The 23,509-nt window shown below is 52.8% G+C and overlaps 1 protein-coding gene across 15 annotated transcripts in view; it reads right to left on the bottom strand.

The window, feature by feature from the left end:
* Positions 1-16,147: 16,147 nt before the first annotated feature.
* PLEC (plectin) overlaps positions 16,148-23,509 on the bottom strand; it is a 56,530-nt gene continuing 49,168 nt past the window's right edge. For all 15 annotated transcript variants that reach the window (XM_055545556.1, XM_055545557.1, XM_055545569.1 and 12 more), the window contains one exon: positions 16,148-23,460. In XM_055545556.1, the coding sequence (XP_055401531.1) occupies positions 17,248-23,460 (6,213 nt within the window). In that variant the 3' untranslated portion in view covers positions 16,148-17,247. The remainder of the gene's footprint in view (positions 23,461-23,509) is intronic.

The raw sequence follows: 23,509 nt of genomic DNA, 5'->3' as shown, positions 1-23,509 counted from the left end.
TAAAGTTACTGCTATTTCTCCCGACAATCTTGATTCCAGCTTGTGCTTCATCCAGTCCAGAATTTCTCATGATGTACTCTGTATATAAGTTAAATAAGCAGGGTGACAATATACAACCTTGATGTACTTCTTTCCCCATTTGGAACCAGTCTATTGTTCCATGTCCAGTTCTAACTGTTACATCTTGACCTGCATGCAGATTTCTCAGGAAGCAGGTCAGGTGGTCTGGTATTCCCATCAGAAGAATTTCTGATGGGAATTTCCCACAGTTTATTGTTATCCACACAGTCAAAGGCTTTGGCATTGTCAATAAAGCAGAAGTAGATGTTTTTCTGGAACTCTCTAGCTTTTTTGATAATCCGCCGGATGTTGACAATTTGATCTCTGGTTCCTCTGCCTTTTCTAAATTCAGCTTGAACATCTGGAAGTTCATGGTTCACGTACTGTTGAAGCCCAGCTTTGAGAATTTTGAGCATTACTTTGCTAGCATGTGAGATGAGTACAACTGTGCAGCAGTTTGAGCATTCTTTGACACAGCCTTATCTAACTCAATGAAACTATGAGCCATGCTGTGTAGGGGCATCCAAGACAGATGGGTCCTGGTGGAGAGTTCAGACAAAACATGGTCCTCTGGAGAAGGAAATGACAAACCACTTCAGTATTCTGGCCTTGAGAACCCCATGAACGGTATGAAAAGGCAAAAAGATAAGACGCTGAAGATGAACTCTCCAGGTCGGCAGGTGCCCAATACACTACTGGAGATCAGTGGAGAAATAACTGCAGAAAGAATGAAGAGATGGACGCAAACCAAAAACAACACCCAGTTGTGGATGTGACTGGTGATGGGAGTAAAGTCGATGCTGTAAAGAACAATATTGCGTAGGAACCTGAAAAGTTAGGTCCATGAATCAAGGCAAATTGGAAGTGGTCAAACAGGATATAGCAAAAGTGAACATTGACATTTTAGGAATCAGTGAACTAAAATGGACAGGAATGGGTGAATTTAACTCAGATGACCATTATATCTACTACTGCGGGGAAGAATTCCTTGAAAGAAATGGAGGAGCCCTCATAGTCAACAAAAGAGCCCAAAATGCAGTACTTGGGTGCAATCTCAAAAATTACAGAATGATCTCTGTTCGTTTTCAAGGCAAACGATTTAATAGGGTTTCAATACTACAATTCATAATACTACAATTCATAAATACTACAATTCATAAATACTACAATTCAATACTACAATTCATAAATACTACAATTCAATACTACAATTCATAAATACTACAATTCATAAATACTACAATTCAATACTACAATTCATAAATACTACAATTCATAAATACTACAATTCAATACTACAATTCATAAATACTACAATTCATAAATACTACAATTCAATACTACAATTCATAAATACTACAATTCATAAATACTACAATTCAATACTACAATTACTGTAGTAATCCGAGTCTATGTCCCAACCAGTAATGCTGAAGAAGCTGAAGTTGAACGGTTCTATGAAGACCTACAAGTCCTTCTAGAACTAACACACCCCAAAAGAAGTCCTTTTCATTATAGGGGACTGGAATGCAAAACTAGGTAGTCAAGAGATACCCGGAGTAACAGGCAAATTTGGCCTTGGAGTACAGAGGCAATAGAGTACAAAGGCTAATAGAGTTCTGCCAAGAGAACGCACTGGTCATAGCAAACACCCTCTCCCAACAACACAAGAGAAGACTCTACACATGGACATCACCAGATGGTCGATACTGAAATCAGCGTGATTATATTCTTTGCAGCCAAAAATGGAGAAGCTCTATACAGTCAGCAAAAACAAGACCGGGAGCTGACTGTGGCTCATATCATGAACTCCTTATTGCCAAAATCAGACTTAAATTTAAGAAAGTAGGGAAAACCACAAGACCATTCAGGTATGACCTAAATCAAATCCCTTACGATTATACAGTGGAAGTGACAAATAGATTCAAGGGATCAGATCTGATAGACAGCATGCCTGAAGAACTATGGACGGAGGTTCATGACATTGTACAGGAGGATGTTATCAAAACCATCCACGAGAAAAAGAAATGCAAAAAGGAAAAATGGTTGTCTGAGGAGAGCTTACAAATAGCTGAGAAAAGAATAAAAGTGAAAGGCAAAGAAGAAATGGAAAGATATACCCATCTGAATGCAGAGTTCCAAAGAATAGCAAGGAGAGATAAGAAAGCCTTCCTCAGTGATCAGTGCAAAGCAAGAGAGGAAAACCACAGAATGGGAAAGACTAGAGATCTCTTCAAGAAAATTAGAGATACCAAGGGAATATTTAATGCAAAGATGGGCACAGTAAAGAACAGAAATGGTATGGACCTAACAGAAGCAGAAGATATTAAGAAGAGGTGGCAAGAATACACAGAACTGTACAAAAAAGATCTTCACGACCCAATCACGATGGTGTGATCACTGACCTAGAGCCAGACATCCTGGAATGTGAAGTCAAATGGGCCTTAGGAAGCATCACTACAAACAAAGCCAGTGGAGGTGATGGAATTCCAGTTGAGCTATCAAATCCTGAAAGATGATGCTGTGAAAGTGCTGCACTCAATATGCCAGCAAATTTGGAAAACTCAGCAGTGGCCACATGACTGGAAAAGGTCAGTTTTCATTCCAATCTCAAAGAAAGGCAATGCCAAAGAATGCTCAAAATTCTCCTAATAAACACACACGTAGCCATCAATTGCGGGAGACGACTGAATAGTTACAGTGAAAATGAGTTGCAATCGTCTGCATCAAAAAGGTGACTGCCCTGCCTCCTTAGAGAAGAGGCTCTCATGGTCGCTCAAGGAACCCCGGAGATCTCCCCACTCCTGCTGCTGGCCTGGACCAACCCTGAAGATAGAGAGTTGATCCCAGAGGACCAGCTGGAGGGGCCCCTCCACCCTGGTGTAGCCGTGGCCACACTCTATTCTCAGGACCCTGGAGGAGGTGGAGAGTGGGAAGCGCCAGCCTAGAGAAGGGGTGGAGGGCAAACCCGTCTCCACCGTCTGCGTCCAGCGGCCTCAGGTGAGGCCAGGATGAGGAGGGGAGCCGCTCTGAGCCCCCAGCCTTATCCCCTTGGCTGTGGTTCCTCAGGTGAGGCTGTCCCTGCGGGAGCAGGCAGTGAGACTCTGACCCCTCAGCACACTGTCCCCTGCAGGGCTCGGCCGGATGTGAGGAGGTGAGTCCTTGTATGTTGATTCTGTATCCTGATATGACATTGAGAGCCAAAGAATTGATGCTTTCGAATTGTGGTGTTGGAGAAGACTCCTGAGAGTCCCTTGGACTGCAAGGAGATCCAACCAGTCCATCCTAAAGGAAATCAGTCCTGAATGTTCATTGGAAGGACTGATGCTGAAGCTGAAACGCCAATACTTTGGCCACCTGATGCGAAGAACTGACTCATAGGAAAAGACCCTGATGCTGGGAAAGATTGATGGCAGGAGGAGAAGGGGACAACAGAGGATGAGATGGTTGGATGGCATCACCGACTCAACGGAGATGAGTTTGAGTAAGCTCCGGGAGTTAGTGATGGACAGAGAGGCCTGGCGTGCTGCAGTCCATGGGGTCACAGAGAGATGGACATGACTGAGTGACTGAACAAGAACAACTGGCTACCTCTACATCTTCTTTGTAGAAATGTCTGTTCAGATCCTTTGTCCATTACTGAACTGGGTCATTTGTTTTGTTCCTGTTGAGTTTTAGGAGTTCTCTACATGTTCTAAATTATAATCATTTCTCAGGTATGTGGCTTGCAAAGATCCTCTTCCATTCTCTGGGTTGCCTTTTTAGTCTGCCAATAGTGTCTTTGGATTAACAAAATTTTTAGATTTTCATAAAGTCTCATTTCCCTTGTTTTTTTCTTTTGTTGCCTATACCTTTGGTGTCATACCTAAGAAGTCATTGCCAAATCCAAAGTCGTGCATCTTTTTTATTCTGTGTTTAACAGGTTTTTAAAAAATATATATTTATTGATTTGGCTGTACCAGGTCTCAGCAGCAGCACACGGGATCTAGTTCCCTGGCCAGGGGTCAAACCCAGGCCCTCTGCACTGGGAGTGTTGACTCTTAGCCACTGGACCACTAGAGAAGACTTTATACTATTAGGTCTTAAAATTAAATCTTTGACCCACTCTGAGTTGAGTTTTGTATACAGTGTGAGGGGAGCATTGCACTTTCTTCCTGCACAGGGACACCCTGTCTTCTTAGGACCCTTCGTTGACAAGACAGTCCGCTCCTCACTGAACAGGGCTGTGTGAGGCTGCCTCTGGCCTGGGCTCCCCCTGCCCCAGGTCAGGCCCTCTGCCAGCAGCGCGTGGGGTCCCCAAAGGGCTCGGCCTGGAGGACAGACTCAGCTCCAGGCGGGGGATGGCTCCGCCTCAGCCCCGAAGGTGGGGCCCCCAAGGGTGCCAGCACTCTGGCTACGTCTGGGCACACCTCAAGCCATTCCTAGACCAACTGGAGCCCAGCAGTCTGGCCAGGCCAGGCCTGCCAGCAGCACGAGTATGAAGCCCGCTGGGCTTCCAGAACTGCTGGGCGCCCGCCTGCTCCCTGGCTGGGGTCCACTGTCTCGACAATGAAATCTGTGATATTATGCAGTCACCCAGGGACCTTGAAAAACCAGTCAAATCAACAGCAGACAAACTCCCTTAGAAACAGGGGAAAAGAAACTGGTTCTGCAGTAAGGGTGGGTGAAGGTCACACAGAATGTCCCTGATGTATCAGTAAACAAAGGATGTGGCAGCAACAGCTGGCAGCTGGCAGCCACCCCCGCCCCATGAAGCAGCCTGCTGGGACCCAGGTGAGCAAGCAGAGAACTCTGGGCCCAGGTAGCCGAGGTGCAGATCAAAGGAATGGTTTCAGTGAGCCCCGCCGCTTGCATCTTCCCACACATAGAAAGAAACCTGAGTCGTCTGGTTTTCTTTAATGAACAGTATCTTTTGATGTTCTGACTGCCAGGTCTGTGTTGCAATAAGTGCTATAAATCCTGTCTCCTCCCTCACCTTGCTTCAACTGTCCCTCAGAGCTGCCCGAGAGGCTGTCTTCTGTCTGCCAAATAACACACGTTCTCAGTGGTCCCTGGCCTGGATCTGTGAGGTTGCCTCTTTGTGAAGGACCCCTTTGTCAGAGGCGCCTCCTCTGCCCTGCTTCTGGCCAGGACTCTGTACTTCCACTCTTTTAAGGATCTCTTTTCCATTTGTAACATGATTATTTAACCAAGTCCAGAATGAACCAAGATCCACACCCTTGTGGATTAACACATGTTAAGCCAGGTCTGCTTCCATTTTACACGTTGGCTTAAAGCTCAACATTCAGAAAACGAAGATCATGGCATCTGGTCCCATCACTTCATGGGAAATAGATGGAGAAACACTGGAAACAGTGTCGGACTTTATTTTTGGGGGCTCCAAAATCACTGCACATGGTTGACTGCAGCCATGAAATTAAAAGACGCTTACTCCTTGGAAGGAAAGTTATGACCAACCTAGACAGCATATTCAAAAGCAGAGACATTACTTTGCCAACAAAGGTTTGTCTAGTCAAGGCTATGGTTTTTCCTGTGGTCATGTATGGGTGTGAGAGTTGGACTGTGAAGAAGGCTGAGCGCCGAAGAGTTGATGCCTTTGAACTGTGGTGTTGGAGAAGACTCTTGAGAGTCCCTTGGACTGCAAGGAGATCCAACCAGTCCATTCTGAAGGAGATCAGCCCTGGGATTTCTTTGGAAGGAATAATGTTGAAGCTGAAACTCCAGTCCTTTGGCCACCTCATGGGAAGAGTTGACTCATTGGTAAAGACTCTGATGCTGGGAGGGATTGGGGGCAGGAGGAGAAGGGGACGACAGAGGATGAGATGGCTGGATGGCATCACTGACTCGATGGACGTGAGTATGGGTGAACTCCGGGAGTTGGTGATGGACAGGGAGGCCTGGCGTGCTGAGATTCATGGGGTCGCAAAGAGTCGGACACGACTGAGCGACTGAACTGAACTGAACTGATGTCTGATATTTTAAACACGCCTTTTCTCTCTCATTTTAACCTCTGCTTATTCCAATACAGCAGACTAACACAGAATGTCCCCAATGTATCTGTAAACAAAGGTGAAAATCTCACCCTCTGGAAGTAACTTGGGTTACATGGTGTGAAATGCAATTCACACTTTATGGCAGGAAAAGAAAAGGTTAAACAAGAAGTCTCTCCCCCAGGGTGCATCATGTATCTGCATTACACACCCACCAAAACTCCACCAGCAGCAGAAATACCTGCTTAACCACAAAGAGCAACATTCTCTGGCAGGAAGGAGACAACTCCCTAAAAGATAACATTCCTCCTTGAGCTTGTAAGGGGTCACGTGACTCACCGGGATGTGCTTAGACCTGGGTTAGGGAAACTGTCAATAATACGTCTGAGGTGCAGCCCTCTGCTCATACACAACAATTTACACAGCCTGTGTCTCGACTTCTAACCAGGAAGCCGTTCCCAGAGTTTTCTGACATGCTCTTTCTAGCTTATAATCCTCACATTTGGCTCAAATAAAAGTTTCCATTTCTTTCCCAAATTGACTGTTTAATTTTTCGTTGATAGTGGCTTTCTTCCAACTGTACTCTCCATCCAAGAATGAGGCACATTGGCCACGTCTCCTTGGGCCTGTGTGAGAGCTTCCCTGTAGAGACCTATTTGTGAAAATGCCGGGTAACAGGGGTTGTTGCCATGTACGTTTTGACTGTCAGCTGCCCGTGCCCCCAAGTGTCCTCCAGCCCGGGGCAGCCAATGAGCCCCTTCCCATCGCTCTGAGTTATGTGTGTTTCCAGAACTTTGTGTAAATGGGATCAAACAGCATGTGCTTTCTTGTTGTCCAGCTCTCGCTCAGCCTAAGTGTCCTGAGAGTCAGCGATGGCGCTGCAGGTATCAGCAGTGAACTTCTTTCATCGCTGTGCTGTTCTCCAGCGCACAGTCCAGTGTGTTTACCCACCAACGTGTGGATGAACATCTGGTTACCCTACGGTTTGGGGCCATTACCAGTAAGGCTGCTCTGAATATCCAAGTCTCTGCATGGACACGTTGCTTTCTGCTGGGTGAATATGTCGGACTGAGATAGATGCTGGAATATTCTGGTTGAAGGGACGTTCCAAAGTGGTGAAGCATCCACCTTCCCCCCCAGCTTCATATTAGAGCCCTAGAGGCCTGGCCTCTCCACCAGCACTTGCTTTGTTTCGGGTTTTCTAGTGGGTGTGTGATGTTCTGTTGTCACAGGTTTAATTTGTATTCCCTGACGACAGGTGAAGCCAAGCATCTTTCCATGTGCTGTTCACCATTTCTGCATCTTCATCCCTGAAGTGGCTGTTCAAAGCTTCTGCCCATTTTCAGGCTGGGTTGGCTTCCTTTTATGGAGTGTTGAGAGTTCTTTGTATTAATACATTCCGGATGCAAGTTCTTTATCAGAGATGTGACTTACAAGTATCTTTTCCCAGTCTGTGGCTTTTTATTTTTGGCCGCGCCGCTTTGGCTTGCCTTGCAGGATCTTAGTTCCAACAAGAGATCAAACCCAGGCCCTCGGCAGTGAAACTGGGGATTCCTAACCACTGAACTGCCATGGAATACCCATAAATTCTTAATGTTGATGAAGTCTAACTTTTCAATTTTGTCCGCTATTGACCATGCTTTTTGTGTTATGTCGAAGAACCCTTTGCTTAACCGAAAGCTCACAAAGATTTTTATCATATATCTCCTTTTAGATTTTTGTAGTTTTAGATCCCAATTATGATCCATTCTGAGTTCATTTTTGTAACAGTGTGAGATTCGTCTTCTGCATGTAGACATCCAGTGGCTCCAGCATCATTTGATGAAAGATCATCCTTGCTCCACTGACTGATTTTTGTGATTTTTACTTCAAATCATATGACAATACATGCCCAGAAGATTCTCTTTCTGGGCTTTATTGATGTATGTTGACATCAGTTCCACACTGTCTCAATTACTATACCTTTACAGAAAGTAGGGCTTCCTGGTAGCTCAACTGGTAAAGAATCTGCCTGCAACGCAGGAGACCCCAGCTTGATTCCTGGGTTGGGAACATCCGATGGAGAAGGGATAGGTTACCCACTTTGGTATTCTTGGGCTTCCCTGGTGGCTCAGATGGTAAAGAACCCTCCTGCAGTATGGGAGACGGGTTTGATCCCTGTAGGGCCTGGAGAATTCCACGGACTATTCCATGGGGTCACAAAGAGTTGGACACAACTGAGTCCTTTCACTTTCTTCTCAGTAAGTCTTAAAGTCAGAGGGTGCAAGTATTTCAAATTTGCTTGTCCTTTTCAAGCTTGCCTTGGCCACTCTTGCCCTTGCATTCTCATATGAATTTTAGGATTAGCTTGTCAACTTCTTTGAAAAACAACAAAAAAAGCTGCTGGAATTGAGATGTGTTGCATTGACTCTGGGTCTGGATCAGAAAGAAGTATCTCAGCAGTATAGTTTTCCCGTCTGTGCACAGGGTCTGTCTCTCCATAGATGAGTTTTTCAGTTTCTCTCAGAAATGTTTTGTAGGTATTTTTTTGGTTTTGTTTTGCCTCTTGGCATGTGAGGCTTACCTATTCTGGACATTTCTCATAAATGGCCTCATACTATAGGTGGGCTTTTATCACTGGCTTCTGTAACGTAGCATAATATTTTCAAGGCTCATCCTTGGGGTGGCACATATTAGTGCTCCGTTTTTATTTTAGCTAAGTGATCTTCCACTGTGCAGATTCACTACCTTTTATTTCTCCATCGTCATCTGACGGACACTTGGCATGCTTCTGCTTTTTGGCTTCTGTGAGCACCTGTGTATGAGTTTCTGTGTGGACACATGTCACTTTTCATGGATAGATGTGTAGGAGGGGTATTGCTGGGTCACATGGTGACTTTATGTTTGACTTTTGGGAAACTGACAGAAGCTGCTGATTCTCAAAGCTGCAGTGGTACTTTACGTTTTCACCGACAATGTCTGAGAGTCCCAATTTCCCCACAGCCTCTCCTGTGGTCTGTCTTTTCCGTCACAGCCATTGTACTGCCTGGGAAGTGGTATCTCACTGTAGTTTCGATTTGCATCTCTCTGGCTGATGGCTGATGACATTAAGCACCTTTTCATATGCTTTTCGGACACATGCAGATCTTTTCTGGAGAAATATGTGTTGAGCTCCTTTGCCCATTTTAAAATTGGACTTTTGTGTTTTTATTATTGAGTTATAGGTATTCTTTATGAATTCAAGATCCTTCTCAGATTATCAGATCAGATCAGATCAGTCGCTCAGGTTTCCAGTCTCTTCACATCCTTCAGTCCAGTTCAGTTCAGTTCAGTCGCTCAGTCATGTCCGACTCTTTGCGACCCTATGAATTGCAGCACGCCAGGCCTCCCTGTCCATCACCAACTCCCGGAGTTCACTCAGACGCACATCTATCGAGTCAGTGATGCCATCCAGCCATCTCATCCTCTGTCGTCCCCTTCTCCTCCTGCCCCCAATCCCTCCCAGCATCAGAGTCTTTACCAATGAGTCAACTCTTCGCATGAGGTGGCCAAAGGACTGGAGTTTCAGCTTCAACATTATTCCTTCCAAAGAAATCCCAGGGCTGAGCTCCTTCAGAATGGACTGGTTGGATCTCCTTGCAGTCCAAGGGACTCTCAAGAGTCTTCTCCAACACCACAGTTCAAAAGCATCAATTCTGCGCTCAGCCTTCTTCACAGTCCAACTCTCACACCCATACATGACCACAGGAAAAACCATAGCCTTGACTAGACGAACCTTTGTTGGCAAAGTAATGTCTCTGCTTTTGAATATGCTATCTAGGTTGGTCATAACTTTCCTTCCAAGGAGTAAGCGTCTTTTAATTTCATGGCTGCAGTCACCATCTGCAGTGATTTTGGAGCCCAGAAAAATAAAGTCTGACACTGTTTCCACTGTTTCCCCATCTATTTCCCATGAAGTGATGGGACCAGATGCCATGATCTTCGTTTTCTGAATGTTGAGCTTTAAGCCAACTTTTTCAGTCTCCACTTTCACTTTCATCAAGAGGCTTTTTAGTTCCTCTTCACTTTCTGCCATAAGGGAGGTGTCATCTGCATATCTGAGGTTATTGATATTTCTCCCAGCAATCTTGATTCCAGCTTGTGTTTCTTCCAGTCCAGAGTTTCTCATGATGTACTCTGCATATAAGTTAAATAAACAGGGTGACAATATACAGCCTTGATGAACTCCTTTTCCTATTTGGAACCAGTCTGTTGTTCCATGTCCAGTTCTATCTGATATCTAAATATTTTCTCCACATTATGGATTTTTTTTTCATTTTCTCAATGATATCCTTTGATATATAAAAGTTTTAAATTTCTATAGAGTTAAATTTATCTGTTGTTTCCATTAGTCGTTTGTGCTTGGTGTTATATCAAAAACTTACTGCCTAGGGCATTTCCCTGGCCATCTAGTGGTTAAGATCCTGCATATGTACTGCAGGGGGCTTGGGTTTGATTCCTGTTTGGAGAACTAAGATCCAGCATGCTGCAGGGTCAAAAGACAAACAAAAAAATTATTGGCTAATCTAAGGTCATAAATATTTACATTTTCTTCTAAAACACATTTGGTATTTGATCCATTCTGAGTTAATTTATGTGTACACTCTGAGGTAGGGGTCTAGTCTCACTCTTCTGCAGATGGATATCCAGTTTTCCTAGCACCATTTGTTGAAAAGACTGTTCTTTTTCCTACTGAAAAGAACACCATCCTTGTAAAAAATCAGTGGACCATGATTACAACCATAGAACTAAGGTAATATGTTCTTATTTTTGGACTCTCTGTTCTCTTTTATCCAACTATATGTCCGTCCTCATGCCAATATCGCATTGCTTTGGTTAGTGTAGCTTTGAGGTAAATTTGAAAGGGAAGTGTGATTTCTCCAGTTTTGTTCATTTTTTCAAGACTGCGCTGAGTATTCTGAATTCCTTAATATACGCATGAATTTTAGGATTGATCTGTCAATTTCTGCAAAGAATCTAGGTGGAATTTTTATCGAGATTGAATTCGCAGATCAATTTGAGTACTGTTGTCTGGACAATATCAAATCTTCCAATCCATGAACATGAGATGTCTTTCTATTTATTTAGTTCTTTAATTTTTTTTAACACTGCTTTGTAATTTTCAGAATATAAATTTTTCATGACTTTTGCTAAATTTATTCCCAAGTTTACTCTTTCTGATACTATTTAAATGGAACTCTTTTCTTAATTTTCAGATTATTATAAATGTATATAAATATAATTGGCTTTTGTATATTGAGCTGTATCTCACAAACTTGCTGAACTCGTTTATTGGCTTTCATAGTTTTTTAGTAGATTTCTTAAGATTTTCTATATAGAAGAGCATGTCATCTGCAAATAGAGTTTTACTGCTTTCTTCCCAATCTTGCTTTTGTTTCATTTTTGCTTTATTGTCCAGGCTAGATACAATGCTGAATAGAAGTGGAAAAGGGGGACATTGTTATTCACCTTATTTCTTTTTTGTTGTTGTTATTCACCTTATTTCTTAAGTGGTAAAACGTGGCATAAATTTAGCCCTGTGCTTCTCAAGCATCAGTGTGGGGAATACATAACCAGTCCTCAAAACTGCCTCAAAGAAAGTTTGCAAACTGTCAAAGCCAAGAGGGGCCTAAGGCGATATGATGACTAAATATAATGTGGCGTCCAGGAGAGGTCCTGTAACAGGAGAACGTTGTGTAAAAAATAAGAAAATCTGAATAGAATACAAATTTTCAATGACAATAACATATTGGTTCACTAATTGTGACATATTTATCATGTTACTAGATGTTAAAACTGAGTGTGGAATATATGAGAACTTTCTGTATTATCACTATTTTTCTGTACATCTTGAACTATATTCTGAAAGCTAATTTTAAATGGCGTTCACGTGCATGTTTGTTAAAAAGCAGACTGTGACCCAGTGGACCTGCGGCAGGCCCCCAGAGCCACATTTCCAGAAGATCCAGAATGCATGGCCCTCACTTTAAGAAGATTCCCCCTTTTGCTAATGAGTTTAAACGTCATCACTTTGTAGGTAATCTCTGTTTTACTCTGGGCTGCTTTCAAATTTTTCCTCAGGGAATTCCCTGGCGGTCCAGTGGTTAGGACTCGAAGCTTTCATTATCATGACCTCGATTTCAATCCCTGGTCAGGTAACTAAGATCCTGCAAGCCACATGGTATGGCTAAAAATAATAATAAAAAATTTTCTTTGTCTTTAGTTCTCTATAATTGTGTTAGTGTGTTTTGATACAAATATGTCACTTGCCATGATTGAATTTTACTGTGCTTCTTTAATATAATGATTCATGTTTTTCGTCAATTTGGAAAATAATTATCAGCTTTTATTTCTTCAAAAATTATCTCCATATGTGTTTTGAAATCTTCTAGAACTACAGTTAGACCAGTGTAGAATATTTTGTTATAAGCTGTCTGCTATCCTTTTTCTCATTGCTTTTACCTGGGATGAATTCTGAGTCATTCATTCAGATTTATCTTCGAATTTAACATCCTTCAACTTATGTCTAATCCGCTGTTGAATGAATCCATTGAGTTTTAAATGTTTTATGTTTCATTCCCAGTGAGTGACAGTCTCTCTGTTGTGTCCAACTCTTTGCGACCCCATGGGCTATACAGCCCGTGGAATTCTCCAGGCCAGAATACTGGAGTGAGTAGCCGTTCCCTTCTCCAGGGGATCTTCCTAACCCAGGGATCGAACCCAGGTCTCCTGCATTGCAGGCGGATTCTTAACCAGCTGAGCTACCAGGGAAGCCCTTCATTCCTAGTACTTCATCTAAATTCATTTACAATCTTCTCTTTTACAATCAATAAGTCTCACTTATAAATTCTCTCTCACTTCATAGTCATTTTCAACACACTTACTATCACTATATATTCTTTATTGAATAATTCCAATGTCCTAAGGCTTTTGGGTTCTAATTCTGCTTTTGCTTATGCTGATTTGTTCATAATGGCTTGTTTTCACTTGTCTTACAATTTTGAATTGTGAGATGGTGTTTCAAAGACTGGGTTTTATCTGTGGGAATTCTGCAAGACATTGGAGGCAAGACGCCCAGAGAGGGTTGTGTTCACTCATGCCAGGCACAGACACAGCCAATCTGGGGCCAGGGACTTAATGTTTCTCCACATGGGCTTCCCCAGAAAGCACAAGATGAAGACCTGAAGTTACGAATGTGCAGCGGACAGTTTTCCTGGTCCAAGGAGGTTCCCCCGCCAGCATCTGCCATGGTGGGGTGTGCCCAGAGATGCGCTCGCTAAGCAGAGCCACGGGGAGGCGGGGGTCACGCAGTGCCAGCCTGTGCAGCCCAGGGCGTGCCCCACTCCTGAGGGTCTGCTGGGACTGAGGCTTGGGCTGGGTAGGCTCAGCAGACTCCTTGGGGCAGTGTCACCCCCACACTGGAATGTGGCTTCATTGCTCACCTGAGGATTCAGGTGCCTGAGGTCTCAGCGGAAGTTACAGGCGGAGGGTTTTCCTTGGGATCTGGATCTGTTGGAGCAGGTGCAGCCGGGGATCCACTCAGGGCCTGTTTGGGGGTGGGCATGCCCATCCCCAGCTGCCAAGGACTCGCACCCGCCTGTTCAGCGAGAGCTGTCCCACTCAAGGTGCCCACCCCAGGGCAGCCCACAGCCCATGGCTGGGAGGCAGGGGAGATCAGTCCAGACTACCTGTTGCTGGAGAAACAGCTTTCTGAGGCCTGGGACCCGAGGATGAGGCCGCCGGAGGCTTTGCAGAGACCGCACCTTCACCCAGTGGCTCTCCCGGATTCTTTCCTCACACCCTCCCTGGGAGCCCCCCACCCTACCAGGAGCACCTGGATCGCCGTCTCGGGCTCTGTGTCTCAGAACTGACCTGAGATAGCTGGTGTCAGATGTGGTCTCAGGAAGCACCCTCCGCAGCAGAGCCTGGGGCTGCAACGCCCACCCACTCATCTCCTGTGGGGGGTGGACGCTGGCAGTCCTGGCACCTGGGGTGGATGGCGCTCAGGCTGCGTGCAGGGTTGGGGAGTGCACAGATATGGTGGGCGCGGGTTAGGGTTAAGTCCTGCCCTGTGCCACCCTTAAAAGAACACGGGCAGCAAGGCTGTGACTCGGGGTTGCTGGAGAGGCCCAGGGGAGCCTTGGCTTGGAAGCGAGGATGGAGCACGTGTGATCTCCCCAGGGCTGGTCCTAGGACGCTCCCGAGGCCGGTAGGTCTGCACAGCTGACGGCCCCCTACAGACACACCGACACAAAGCCGGTGGCTGGCTGAGGGCCTGGGGTGAGCGGGGTGGACACCAGCTCAGGCTCACGCAGAGCCAGGGGGCGACACGGGCAGGTGGCCCATACCCCCGTGCCCCCCACTACCGCTAGACGACAGTCTTGCAGGGGGCCCCTGCAACTAGACTGGAGGAGGAGGAAGCCTGGCCTGGCCCACCATGGCGGGTGTGGTGTGTTGGGCTGACAGCAGTGAAGGAAAGCCCGGGCCAGAGCCTTGGCCCTGCACTGTGTGCTCCCCCCACCCCATTCCCCCTGCCCCCCGAGAGGAGAGGAGAGTGGCTCCTAGGCGGCACGGACTGTCTGGCGGGTCAGGTCCTGAGGGGAGCAGGAGTGGACAAGGTGTGGGTGGACACAGGGGTGAGATCACGCCAATGTCTGCCAGGAGCACCGTGCAGAGCAGCCACTGGGCCACCTGACCATGCGGCTTGGCTGTGGGCTCCCACTGAGTTGGCCCCACGCAGGCTGGTGAGGTGCCCCTCCCAGCCGGGCCCAGCCCCTCTCACTGTGCACAGCAGTCTCCCAGCAAGACCCCGGAGGCAACAGCAACCAGAGACCAGCTAGCAACAAGAGGCAGATGGCCACTTCAGGTCACTGCCCTGCCTCTTGGTCACCCCCAGGTCCCTTGAAACATCCCCTTGAACCTCAGAGCCACTCTGTCAAGGGGGGCTGCACGGATCCAGGGCCACACGATGCCAGGCCCTCTGGAAGCTGCTGGCCTGGCACGGCTGACCCCCGTGGGATGGCATGTGGGCGGGACCTTGAGCCAAGGACCCCACGAGGGGAGGCTGAGATGGCCCACCCCCCACAGGCCCAGGACCCACTGGGGCGCTTGCTGCTTGTCCCTGCAACCTGTCAGTGAGACCCTCGTGGTCCTGGTCAGCGAGGGAAGACATGGCTGTCCGGGGCAGGGTGGGGGCTCCCTCAACTCACGGCCTCAGTGGCCACCCAGCACAGCAGCTGTTTGTCATGGAAGGCCAGCCGGCCCAGTGGGCACCATCCTGGCTGGGAGACCCCTGACCAACACACAGAAGAAGGGCTGATGCCCTGGGCAGGCTCAACTTGCAGTTTTAACTGCAAGTGGGCGAGAGAGGAGAGCCCAAGGGTGTGGGACCAGGACTCACCGCTGGGGATGAGGGACTGGCCCTCCCCAGGCAGAGTAGGGAGACAGCTCAGGCAGGAAGGACCTCAGCGGGGCTGTGGCTGACCCATTCACCCTCCTCTTTAAAGTTCTCCCAGAATGAATCCTGGAGAAGTTGGAATCAACTGAATGTGATGAACAGGGGCATGGAAGGGAGGCCGTGGTAGAGATGCTGACGCTCTGCCCACCGACCACCACCTGTGCTCACGACTGCCCCCTTCTCTGGATGGCTGCTGCTGCTGCTAAGTCGCTTCAGTCATGTCCAACTCTGTGCAATCCCACAGACGGCAGCCCACCAGGCTCCCCCGTCCCTGGGATTCTCCAGGCAAGAGTACGGGAGTGGGTTGCCATTGCCTTCTCTGCTCTGGACGGCTACCCTAGACCAAACCGGACCATGTACCCAGGGGGCAGTGACCGACTGAAGGACCTCACCTCAGATGTAAGTGCCCGTCACAGACCCACCCTGGGTGCTGCGCAGGCAGACCCCAGCTGGCCGGGCCTCCACCTCCTCTGTGCTCTGGGTCCCTCAGCCTGGGACACTCTCTGAGTGTGTGGCCTCCAGCCAGCATCTTCACCCAGGCCAAGCTCAGAGCCTGGGGCTGCAGCACCCTTACCCGACACACAACTGAGCTCTGGACAAGAAGGGACACAGGACCACAGGGTGGTTGGAATTGCTTTTATTGGGGCGAGCGCAGCAGGCCCGCCATGGTCAGGTTAGTGTTCTGCCCTCGGAGGCAGCCGAAGCCGAGCGCTTCCACCCGCCACCTCCCTGGGTTAGTGGAACATGCAAAGCTCAGTCAGAGGGTGGAGGTGGGGGTGGAGCCGCCAGGGCCCGGGGTGATGGAGCAGGAGCGGGTGGCACCGGCAGGGCGGCCTGGTTGGCACGGACCACCTCGGCCGCGTCCCGGGCCCACTCAGGGGCTGAGGCTCCCTGGGAGAGGCAGGCAGTCAGCACCCGGGGGAGGGGTGCCCCACAGGCCTTGGGGGGCGCTGGGCCCACAGCGGGCAGAAACCTACGGGGGACCCGCTGTACCTGGCTGGCACGCCTGAGAGCTGGGCAGTGGCGAGCCTTTCACCAGGAGGATCTGTCTCCCACCCCAGGTCTGGGTCCTTGGGGCCTGGGGTACAAAGGGGGACACAGAAGGCACTTACTAGGGAGCTGAGGCTGGAAGGCTGAAGCCAGAGGCCTGGGGTCTGGGGGGCCTGGCCTGGGCCGGCTGGGTCTGCTCGGGGACCTCACCCTCCCATGGGGAAGGGGCTTCCTGAGCAGCCAAGGAGGGGAGGGTGACCAGGACTCGCTGCCGCCCGCGCAGAGCGAGTGGGTCAGTCCTGGAGACATAGAGGCGCTGGTCCCAACGGCCCTGCTGCTAGGGGCTGCGTCCGCTGCCCAGGCAGGTCGGGCTGGGGGTTGGGTGGGGCTGGTCTACAGGGCTGGGGGAGGCTCGCCCAGACGGAACCCCTTGGGGAGATGGGAGGGCTGAGTTGGGGGCCCACCTCTGGACCCTCCAAGGCACCTGGCTGTGGTGAGTGGCAGGTAAAGAGGAGCAGGGAGACCCGGGGGGTGGAGTGGTCAGTGGGGCTGGACTGGCCCCGTCCCCGGGAACAGGCTGTCTGGACAGCAGGTATATATTAATATGTTAGTCTAGTCTTTTTGGTTAAACTTTAGGCACCGCTTGGGAGGAAGACACCTTTCAATGTTAAAGAGACCCCAGCGCCTGGGCGGGAGGCCACATGCAGAGCGGGAGGCAGGGAGCAGGAGGGGTCAGGCTGCCGCGGACTCAGGGCCCCCCAGGGAGGACGTGGGCCCCGAGGCGTAGCGGCGGCCATAGCCTGAGGAGGAGTAGGACGAGGAGGAGAAGGTCATGGAGAAGCCTGAGCCCGTGGCATCAAAGCTGCCGCGACGGGAGCCAGCCCGGGAGCCGGTGCGTGAGCCGGAGCGCGAGCCGGTGGTAGAGCCGGAGCCGCTGACGCTGTAGGGGCTGTAGTAGCCCTTGCTGGACTGGGCGGAGGCCTCCAGCAGCCGCAGCCCCGTGCCCTCCTCCACCATGCTGCGGTCCAGCGCGTCCTTATAGGAGATCTTGAGCTTGGTCTTGGGGCAGGTGAGGTACTTGGAGTACGCGCTGACATCACGCAGCTTCTGGGCGGTGCGGGCGTCCACCGTGCCGCGCTGCAGGGCCTCGTCCAGGGGCACGCGGCCCGGCGTGTCGGGCTCAATCAGGCCGCCCGTCAGGTACTGCACCTCCAGGAAGCGCTGCCCCGCCTCGTAGTAGAGCCAGCCCTTCTTCAGGGCCTGGGCGGCCGACATCTTGGTCTTGGTGCGCGGGTCCTCGAAGCCGCAGAAGGCCTTCTGGGCCAGGTTGATGCGGTCCACCATGATCTTGTCCACCAGGCCCTTGTTGACGGCGTCGGTGACGGGGAAGCGCTCGCCAGTGTTGGGGTCGATGATGCCCCCGGTGCAGGCCTGCGCCTCCAGCAGCCGCTGGCCGGTGATGTTGTCCACCAGGTTGCGGTGCATGGCCTCCGTGATGGACACCTTCTCCAGGGTCTCGGTGTCCAGGATGCCGGCCACAGGGCCTGTCTCCTCCGTGGGGTCGGACCAGGAGGCCAGCTGGGTCCTGGAGACGGCCGGGCTGATGGGGTAGGAGGACGACGACCCCACGGAGGACGAGCGCGAGCGGAAGCCGCCGGCATTGCCTGAGAGCATGTCGGCGAACTCGGTGATGGACAGCGTGCCGGCGCGGTACTGGTCCAGCGCCGAGCGGTCGATGAGGCTCTTGGAAATGGCCTCATCAATGTCATACTGGCGGCCTGAGCGGCGGTCGATGATCATGGATTTGACCACGCCGTCCGAGGATGAGATGGTGATCTCCTCCCACTCACACTCCTGCTCCGACAGCTCCAGGTAGGTCTGGTGGTCGATGAGGCCCTTGCGGTAGGCCTCGTACACGGACATCTCCTTGCCCGTCTCAGGGTCCACAATGACCACGCGCCGCTTACGCACTGAGGACTTGGAGGATGTCTTCCGCTCCCTCTTCTTCTCCTTCAGGGGCAGGAGCCGCAGCCCTGTCTGGGGGTCGGTGACACAGCGCTCCATCAGCTGCAGGTAAGTGAGGTTCTCCTCTGTGTTGGGGTCGAAGAAGCCCTTGGTGTCATCTGAGGGGTCGGTGAGGATCTCGTTCATCTCTTCGTCGAAGAGGCCGCGCTGGTAAGCCACGTCCACGGGTAGGCGGTGGCTCTCCTCGGGGTCGATGATGCCGCCTGTGGCGATCTGGGCCTCCAGCAGGCGGATGCCGTGGTCCTTGAGGATGAGGCCCTTCTTCATGGCCTGGAAGAGGGAGATGAGCTTCCCGGAGTAGGGGTCCTTGTAGCCGGTGACGGCGCGCTCGGCCGACAACAGCTTGTCCTTGAACTCGGGGCCCACGATGCCCATGCGCACGGCCTCCTCCACGGTCAGCTTGAGCCCCTTGATGGGGTCGATGACGTAGCCGGTGGCCGCCTGCGCCTCCAGGAGCTCGAAGGCCGTGCCAGGCCGGATGATGCCCTTCTTCATGGCCTGGTACACCGACAGCCGCTCCTTGGTGGCATCGACGAGGACGCCAGCAATGCTGCTGGTGCCCTCGAGGAACTTCTGCAGATTCTTGGAGACCTCCTCGATGGAGGTCAGCCCCTCCTGCAGCCGCTGCGCCGTGGCCTCATCCATGACGTGCGAGCGCACCAGCTCCTCCACCGTGATCTGCTTGCGCAGGCCACGGAAGGTCAGCTTGCGGGCGTCCGAGAGCGGCAGGAGGAACAGGCCGCTGGCTTCATCGCGGCGGCAGCGCCGCAGCAGCTGCGTGTAGCTGAGGCGCTCATCCGTGGAGGGGTCTATGTAGCTGCGCACCTCACTGGGCTCTGACAGCTGGTCGTGTATGTCCTTGTTGAGGTAGCCACGCTGGTAGGCCACCTCCAGCGGGAGGTGGAAGCCCAGGCGTGGGTCCACGATGCCACCCGTGGCCAGCTGAGCATCCAGCAGCCGCAGGGCCTCCTCGGCGGGGATCAGGTCCTTTTTCATGGCCTGGAAAAGCGAGATGGTCTGCTCCGTGTAGGGGTCGCGGTAGCCGGTCACGGCCCGCTCGGCCGACAGCAGCCGGTCATGCAGCTCGGGGCCCACCAGGCCCTTCCGTACAGCTTCATCTACGGTCAGCCGGTCGCCCTTCACCGGGTCCAGCAGGAAGCCCGTGGCTGCCTGTGCCTCCAGCAGCAGGCGGGCCACCTCGGCGCTCAGCAGCCCCTTCTTGAGGGCCTGGTAGATGGTGAGGGTCTGCCTGGAGCCGGGCAGGTAGATGCCGGCTACACAGCCCGTGCCGTAGAGGTAGCGCCAGGCAGACTCGGCCTCCAGCACCTCGCGGAGGCTCCTGGTGCCCTCCCGGAGCAGGCTGTAGGACTCGCGAGAGATGACCCGGGCCTCGTGCAGGTCCTCGGCCGTGAGGCGGCGGCGCACGTAGTCGTAGGACGCCAGGTTCTGCTGGCGCACGATCTCGGTCTTCTCGATGATCTCAATGATGATGATGATCATGCGCTCCTTGGTCACCCGGCCAGCCTGGAAGTCGGCCATCAGCTGGGCCCGCTGCTCCTCGGGGATCAGGTCGGACTGCATCACCTCCCACAGGGACATGGTGGAGCCCCCATGGCTACCGCCCCCAGGGATGTCGATCTGCGTCTCCTCGAAGGCCCTCCGCGTCTCCTCCTCGGTGTACACCTGTGTGGTCTCCACCACCTCCGCCTTCTCCGGCCCTTTCAGTGGCAGCAGCCGCAGGCCTGTCTCGGGGTCCTCCACGCAGCGCCGCAGCAGCTGCACGTACGTGAGGTTCTCGTGCGTGTTGGGGTCGAAGAAGCCCTTGGTGTCGTCGCTGGGGTCCTCCAGCACGCGGTTCATCTCCTCGTCAAAGTAGCCGCGCTGGTAGGCCACGTCCACGGGCACGCGGTGGCTGTGCACGGGGTCGATGACGCCACCCGTGGCGATCTGGGCCTCCAGCAGGCGGATGCCGTGCTCTCTGACGACCAGGCCCTTCTTCATGGCCTGGAAGAGGGAGATGGTGCTGCCCGAGTAGGGGTCCTTGTACCCAGTCACAGCCTTCTCAGCTGACAGCAGCTTCTCATGCAGCTCAGGGCCCACGACACCGGCCTTCACAGCCTCGTGGACATACAGGCGCTGGTTTCTCACAGGGTCCACTAGGAAGCCCGTGGCCGCCTGTGCCTCAAGCAGGAGAATGGCAGTGCTGGGCCTGAGCAGGCCCCGTCGCATGGCCTCGTAGATGGTCACCTTCTCCTTGGACTCCTCCAGGTAGATGCCAGCCAGGCAACCGCTGCCTTGGAGGAGGGTCCGCACTGAGTCCAGCTCTGCCAAGTCCTTGACTGATGTCTTGCCGTCCTTGAGCTGCTCAAACTGGGAGCTGCTGAGGATGCCGGAGGCCAGGAGCTCGCTGGCCGGCACTGGGGCACGGAGACCGCTGAAGGAGAGCCTCTCACGCCGCGTGGTCTCCACCTCCTCCACTATGGTGATGATGATCTTGATGATCTTCTCCACGGTGACCTTGCCCGTGCGGAACTGCCGCAGCAGCTCCTGTCTCTGCTCAGCTGTGAAGTACTCGGAGTTGATGAGCTCCCAGATGGTCACTGCCCGGCCCTGGAAGCTGCCCACAGGGACCTCGACAGTGGCCTTCTGGAAGGCCTCGCGGGCCTGGACCTCAGAGTAGAGCTCCTGCTGCCGGGCCCGGGCTGCCTCCTCCGAGAGCGGCAGCAGACTCAGGCCTGTCAGCGGGTCGGGGCGGCACTGTTGCTGGAGCTGGCTGTAGGTGGCCGGCTCCCATGTACGGGGGTTGTAGTAGGTCTTGGTGTCATCTCTGGGCGCTGAGAGGGCGGTGCTGGTTTCCTTATCCAGGTAGCCGCGGGCACAGGCAACATCCAGGGGCAGACGGTGGCTCTTGCTGGGGTCCACGATGCCCCCCGTGGACAGCTGGGCGTCCAGTAGACGCAGGCCCTGCTCCCTGGGAATGAGGCCCTTCTTCAGGGCCTGGAACAGGGACACGCTCTGCCCCGAGTAGGGGTCCTTGTAGCCGGTCACAGCCTTCTCGGCTGACAGCAGCTTCTCGTGCAGCTCAGGGCCCACCAGGCCAGCGCGCACCGCCTCGTCCACAGTCAGCCGTGTGCTGGTGGCAGGGTCGATGACATGCCCGGTGCCAGCCTGGGCCTCGAGCAGGGCGACGGCTGCCTCTGGCTGCAGCAGCTCTTTCTTCAGAGCCTCATAAATGCTTAGTTTCTGCCTCGCCTCCTCCAGCCACACGCCTGCAATGACACCTGAGCCCCGCAGGGCCCGCCGCACGGCTTCCACCTCAGCCACCTCCTGCACGGAGCGCTCGCCCAGCTGCAGCTGGCGGAAGAGGTCCCAGTCGATGACGCCGCTCTCAAGCAGCTCGGCAGCAGGGACCAGGGCGCGCAGGCCCTGGAAGCAGAGCTGGCCCTTCTGCTCGTGCTCCTCGATGACGGTGATGACGATCTTGATGATCTTCTCCACGGTGACCTTGCCTGTGCGGAACTGCCGCAGGAGGTCCCGCCGCTGCTCGGCCGTGAAGTACTCGGAGTTGATGAGCTCCCAGATGGTCACCGTTTTGCCCTGGAACTTGCCAAATGGCGCCGACACAGTGGCCTTCTCAAACACATCCCGGGCCTCCGAGTCAGTGTAGACCAGCTCACCACCCTTGGCAGCCTGATCTGTGAGTGGCAGCAGCCGCAGGCCTGTCTCAGGGTCCTCCACGCAGCGCTCCAGCAGCTGCAGGTAAGTGAGGTTCTCATGCGTGTTGGGGTCGAAGAAGCCCTTGGTGTCTTCGCTGGGGTCCTCCAGCATGCGGTTCATCTCCTCGTCGAAGTAGCCGCGCTGGTAGGCCACGTCCACGGGCACGCGGTGGCTGTGCACGGGGTCGATGATGCCGCCCGTGGCGATCTGGGCCTCCAGCAGGCGGATGCCGTGCTCGCGCACGATGAGGTCCTTCTTCATGGCCTGGAAGAGGGAGATCTGCTGCCCGGTGTACGGGTCCTTGTAGCCGGTGACCGCGCGCTCGGCTGACAGCAGCTTGTGGTGCAGCTCAGGGCCCACGACGCCCTCCTTCACAGCTTCGTTGACGGTCAGCCGCCTGTTCCGCACTGGGTCCAGGAGGAAGCCTGAGGCTGCCTGGGCCTCAAGCAGGATGAGAGCCGTGCCCGAGCTCAGCAGCTGCCTCCTCAGGGCGGCGTAGATGGTCAGCTTCTCATTGGCAGGCTTCAGTAGCAGCCCCGCGATGCTGCTGTGGCCCTGCAGGTAGCGGCGCACGTCCTCCCGCTGCGTGAGCTCGGCCACCGTGGTGTGGCCCTGCGCCAGCCGCTGCACCTCCTCTGTGCTCAGGATGCCTGCCTCTTGCAGCTGCTGGGCCGGCACCTTCTGCCGCAGGCCCTCAAAGGCATGCTCTGGCTCTGCAGCTGGGCCGTCGGTCGCATCCTGGCCGTTGGGGAGGGCTCTGGTGGCCGCTGCCTGAGCAGCGGTGATCTCCTCGGAGTGGGCCAGTGCGGCCCGATGCTCCTCCTCCAGGTGCTCCAGCCGCTCACGCAGCCGGCGGTTTTCCTCCGCCAACAGCTGCTCCTGCTGCTGCCGCTGCTGCTCCAGGAGCTGCAGCTCCTCCTGCTTGCGCCGCACACCCTCCTCAGCCTCACGCTGCCGCCGCCGCGCCTCCTCCATGCTGGCCAGCAGCTGCTGCTTCTCCTGCTGCATCTGCTGCTGCTGTCGCTGCTGCTCCTCCCGCAACTTCTGTGCCTTGGCCACCTCATCCTGGAAGAGCCTCTCCAGCTTGGCCTTCTCCTCCTCAATGAAGCGTTCCCGCTGCAGCAGGCTGTCCTTCTCGGAGAGAAAGCTCTGCTGCAAGGCCTGCGTCTCCTGCAGCAGTTGCTCCTGCTGCACCGTCTGCATCTGTCAAGGGGATAGGGGGCGGTCAGGGACACCCGGCCAGGCGCACCCT

This window comes from Bubalus kerabau, chromosome 14, assembly GCF_029407905.1.
Source record: "Bubalus kerabau isolate K-KA32 ecotype Philippines breed swamp buffalo chromosome 14, PCC_UOA_SB_1v2, whole genome shotgun sequence".
In the NCBI taxonomy this organism is placed as follows: domain Eukaryota; kingdom Metazoa; phylum Chordata; class Mammalia; order Artiodactyla; family Bovidae; genus Bubalus; species Bubalus kerabau.
The sequence above is the reverse complement of the archived record's forward strand: the minus strand, read 5'-3'. Positions and strand labels throughout refer to the sequence as shown.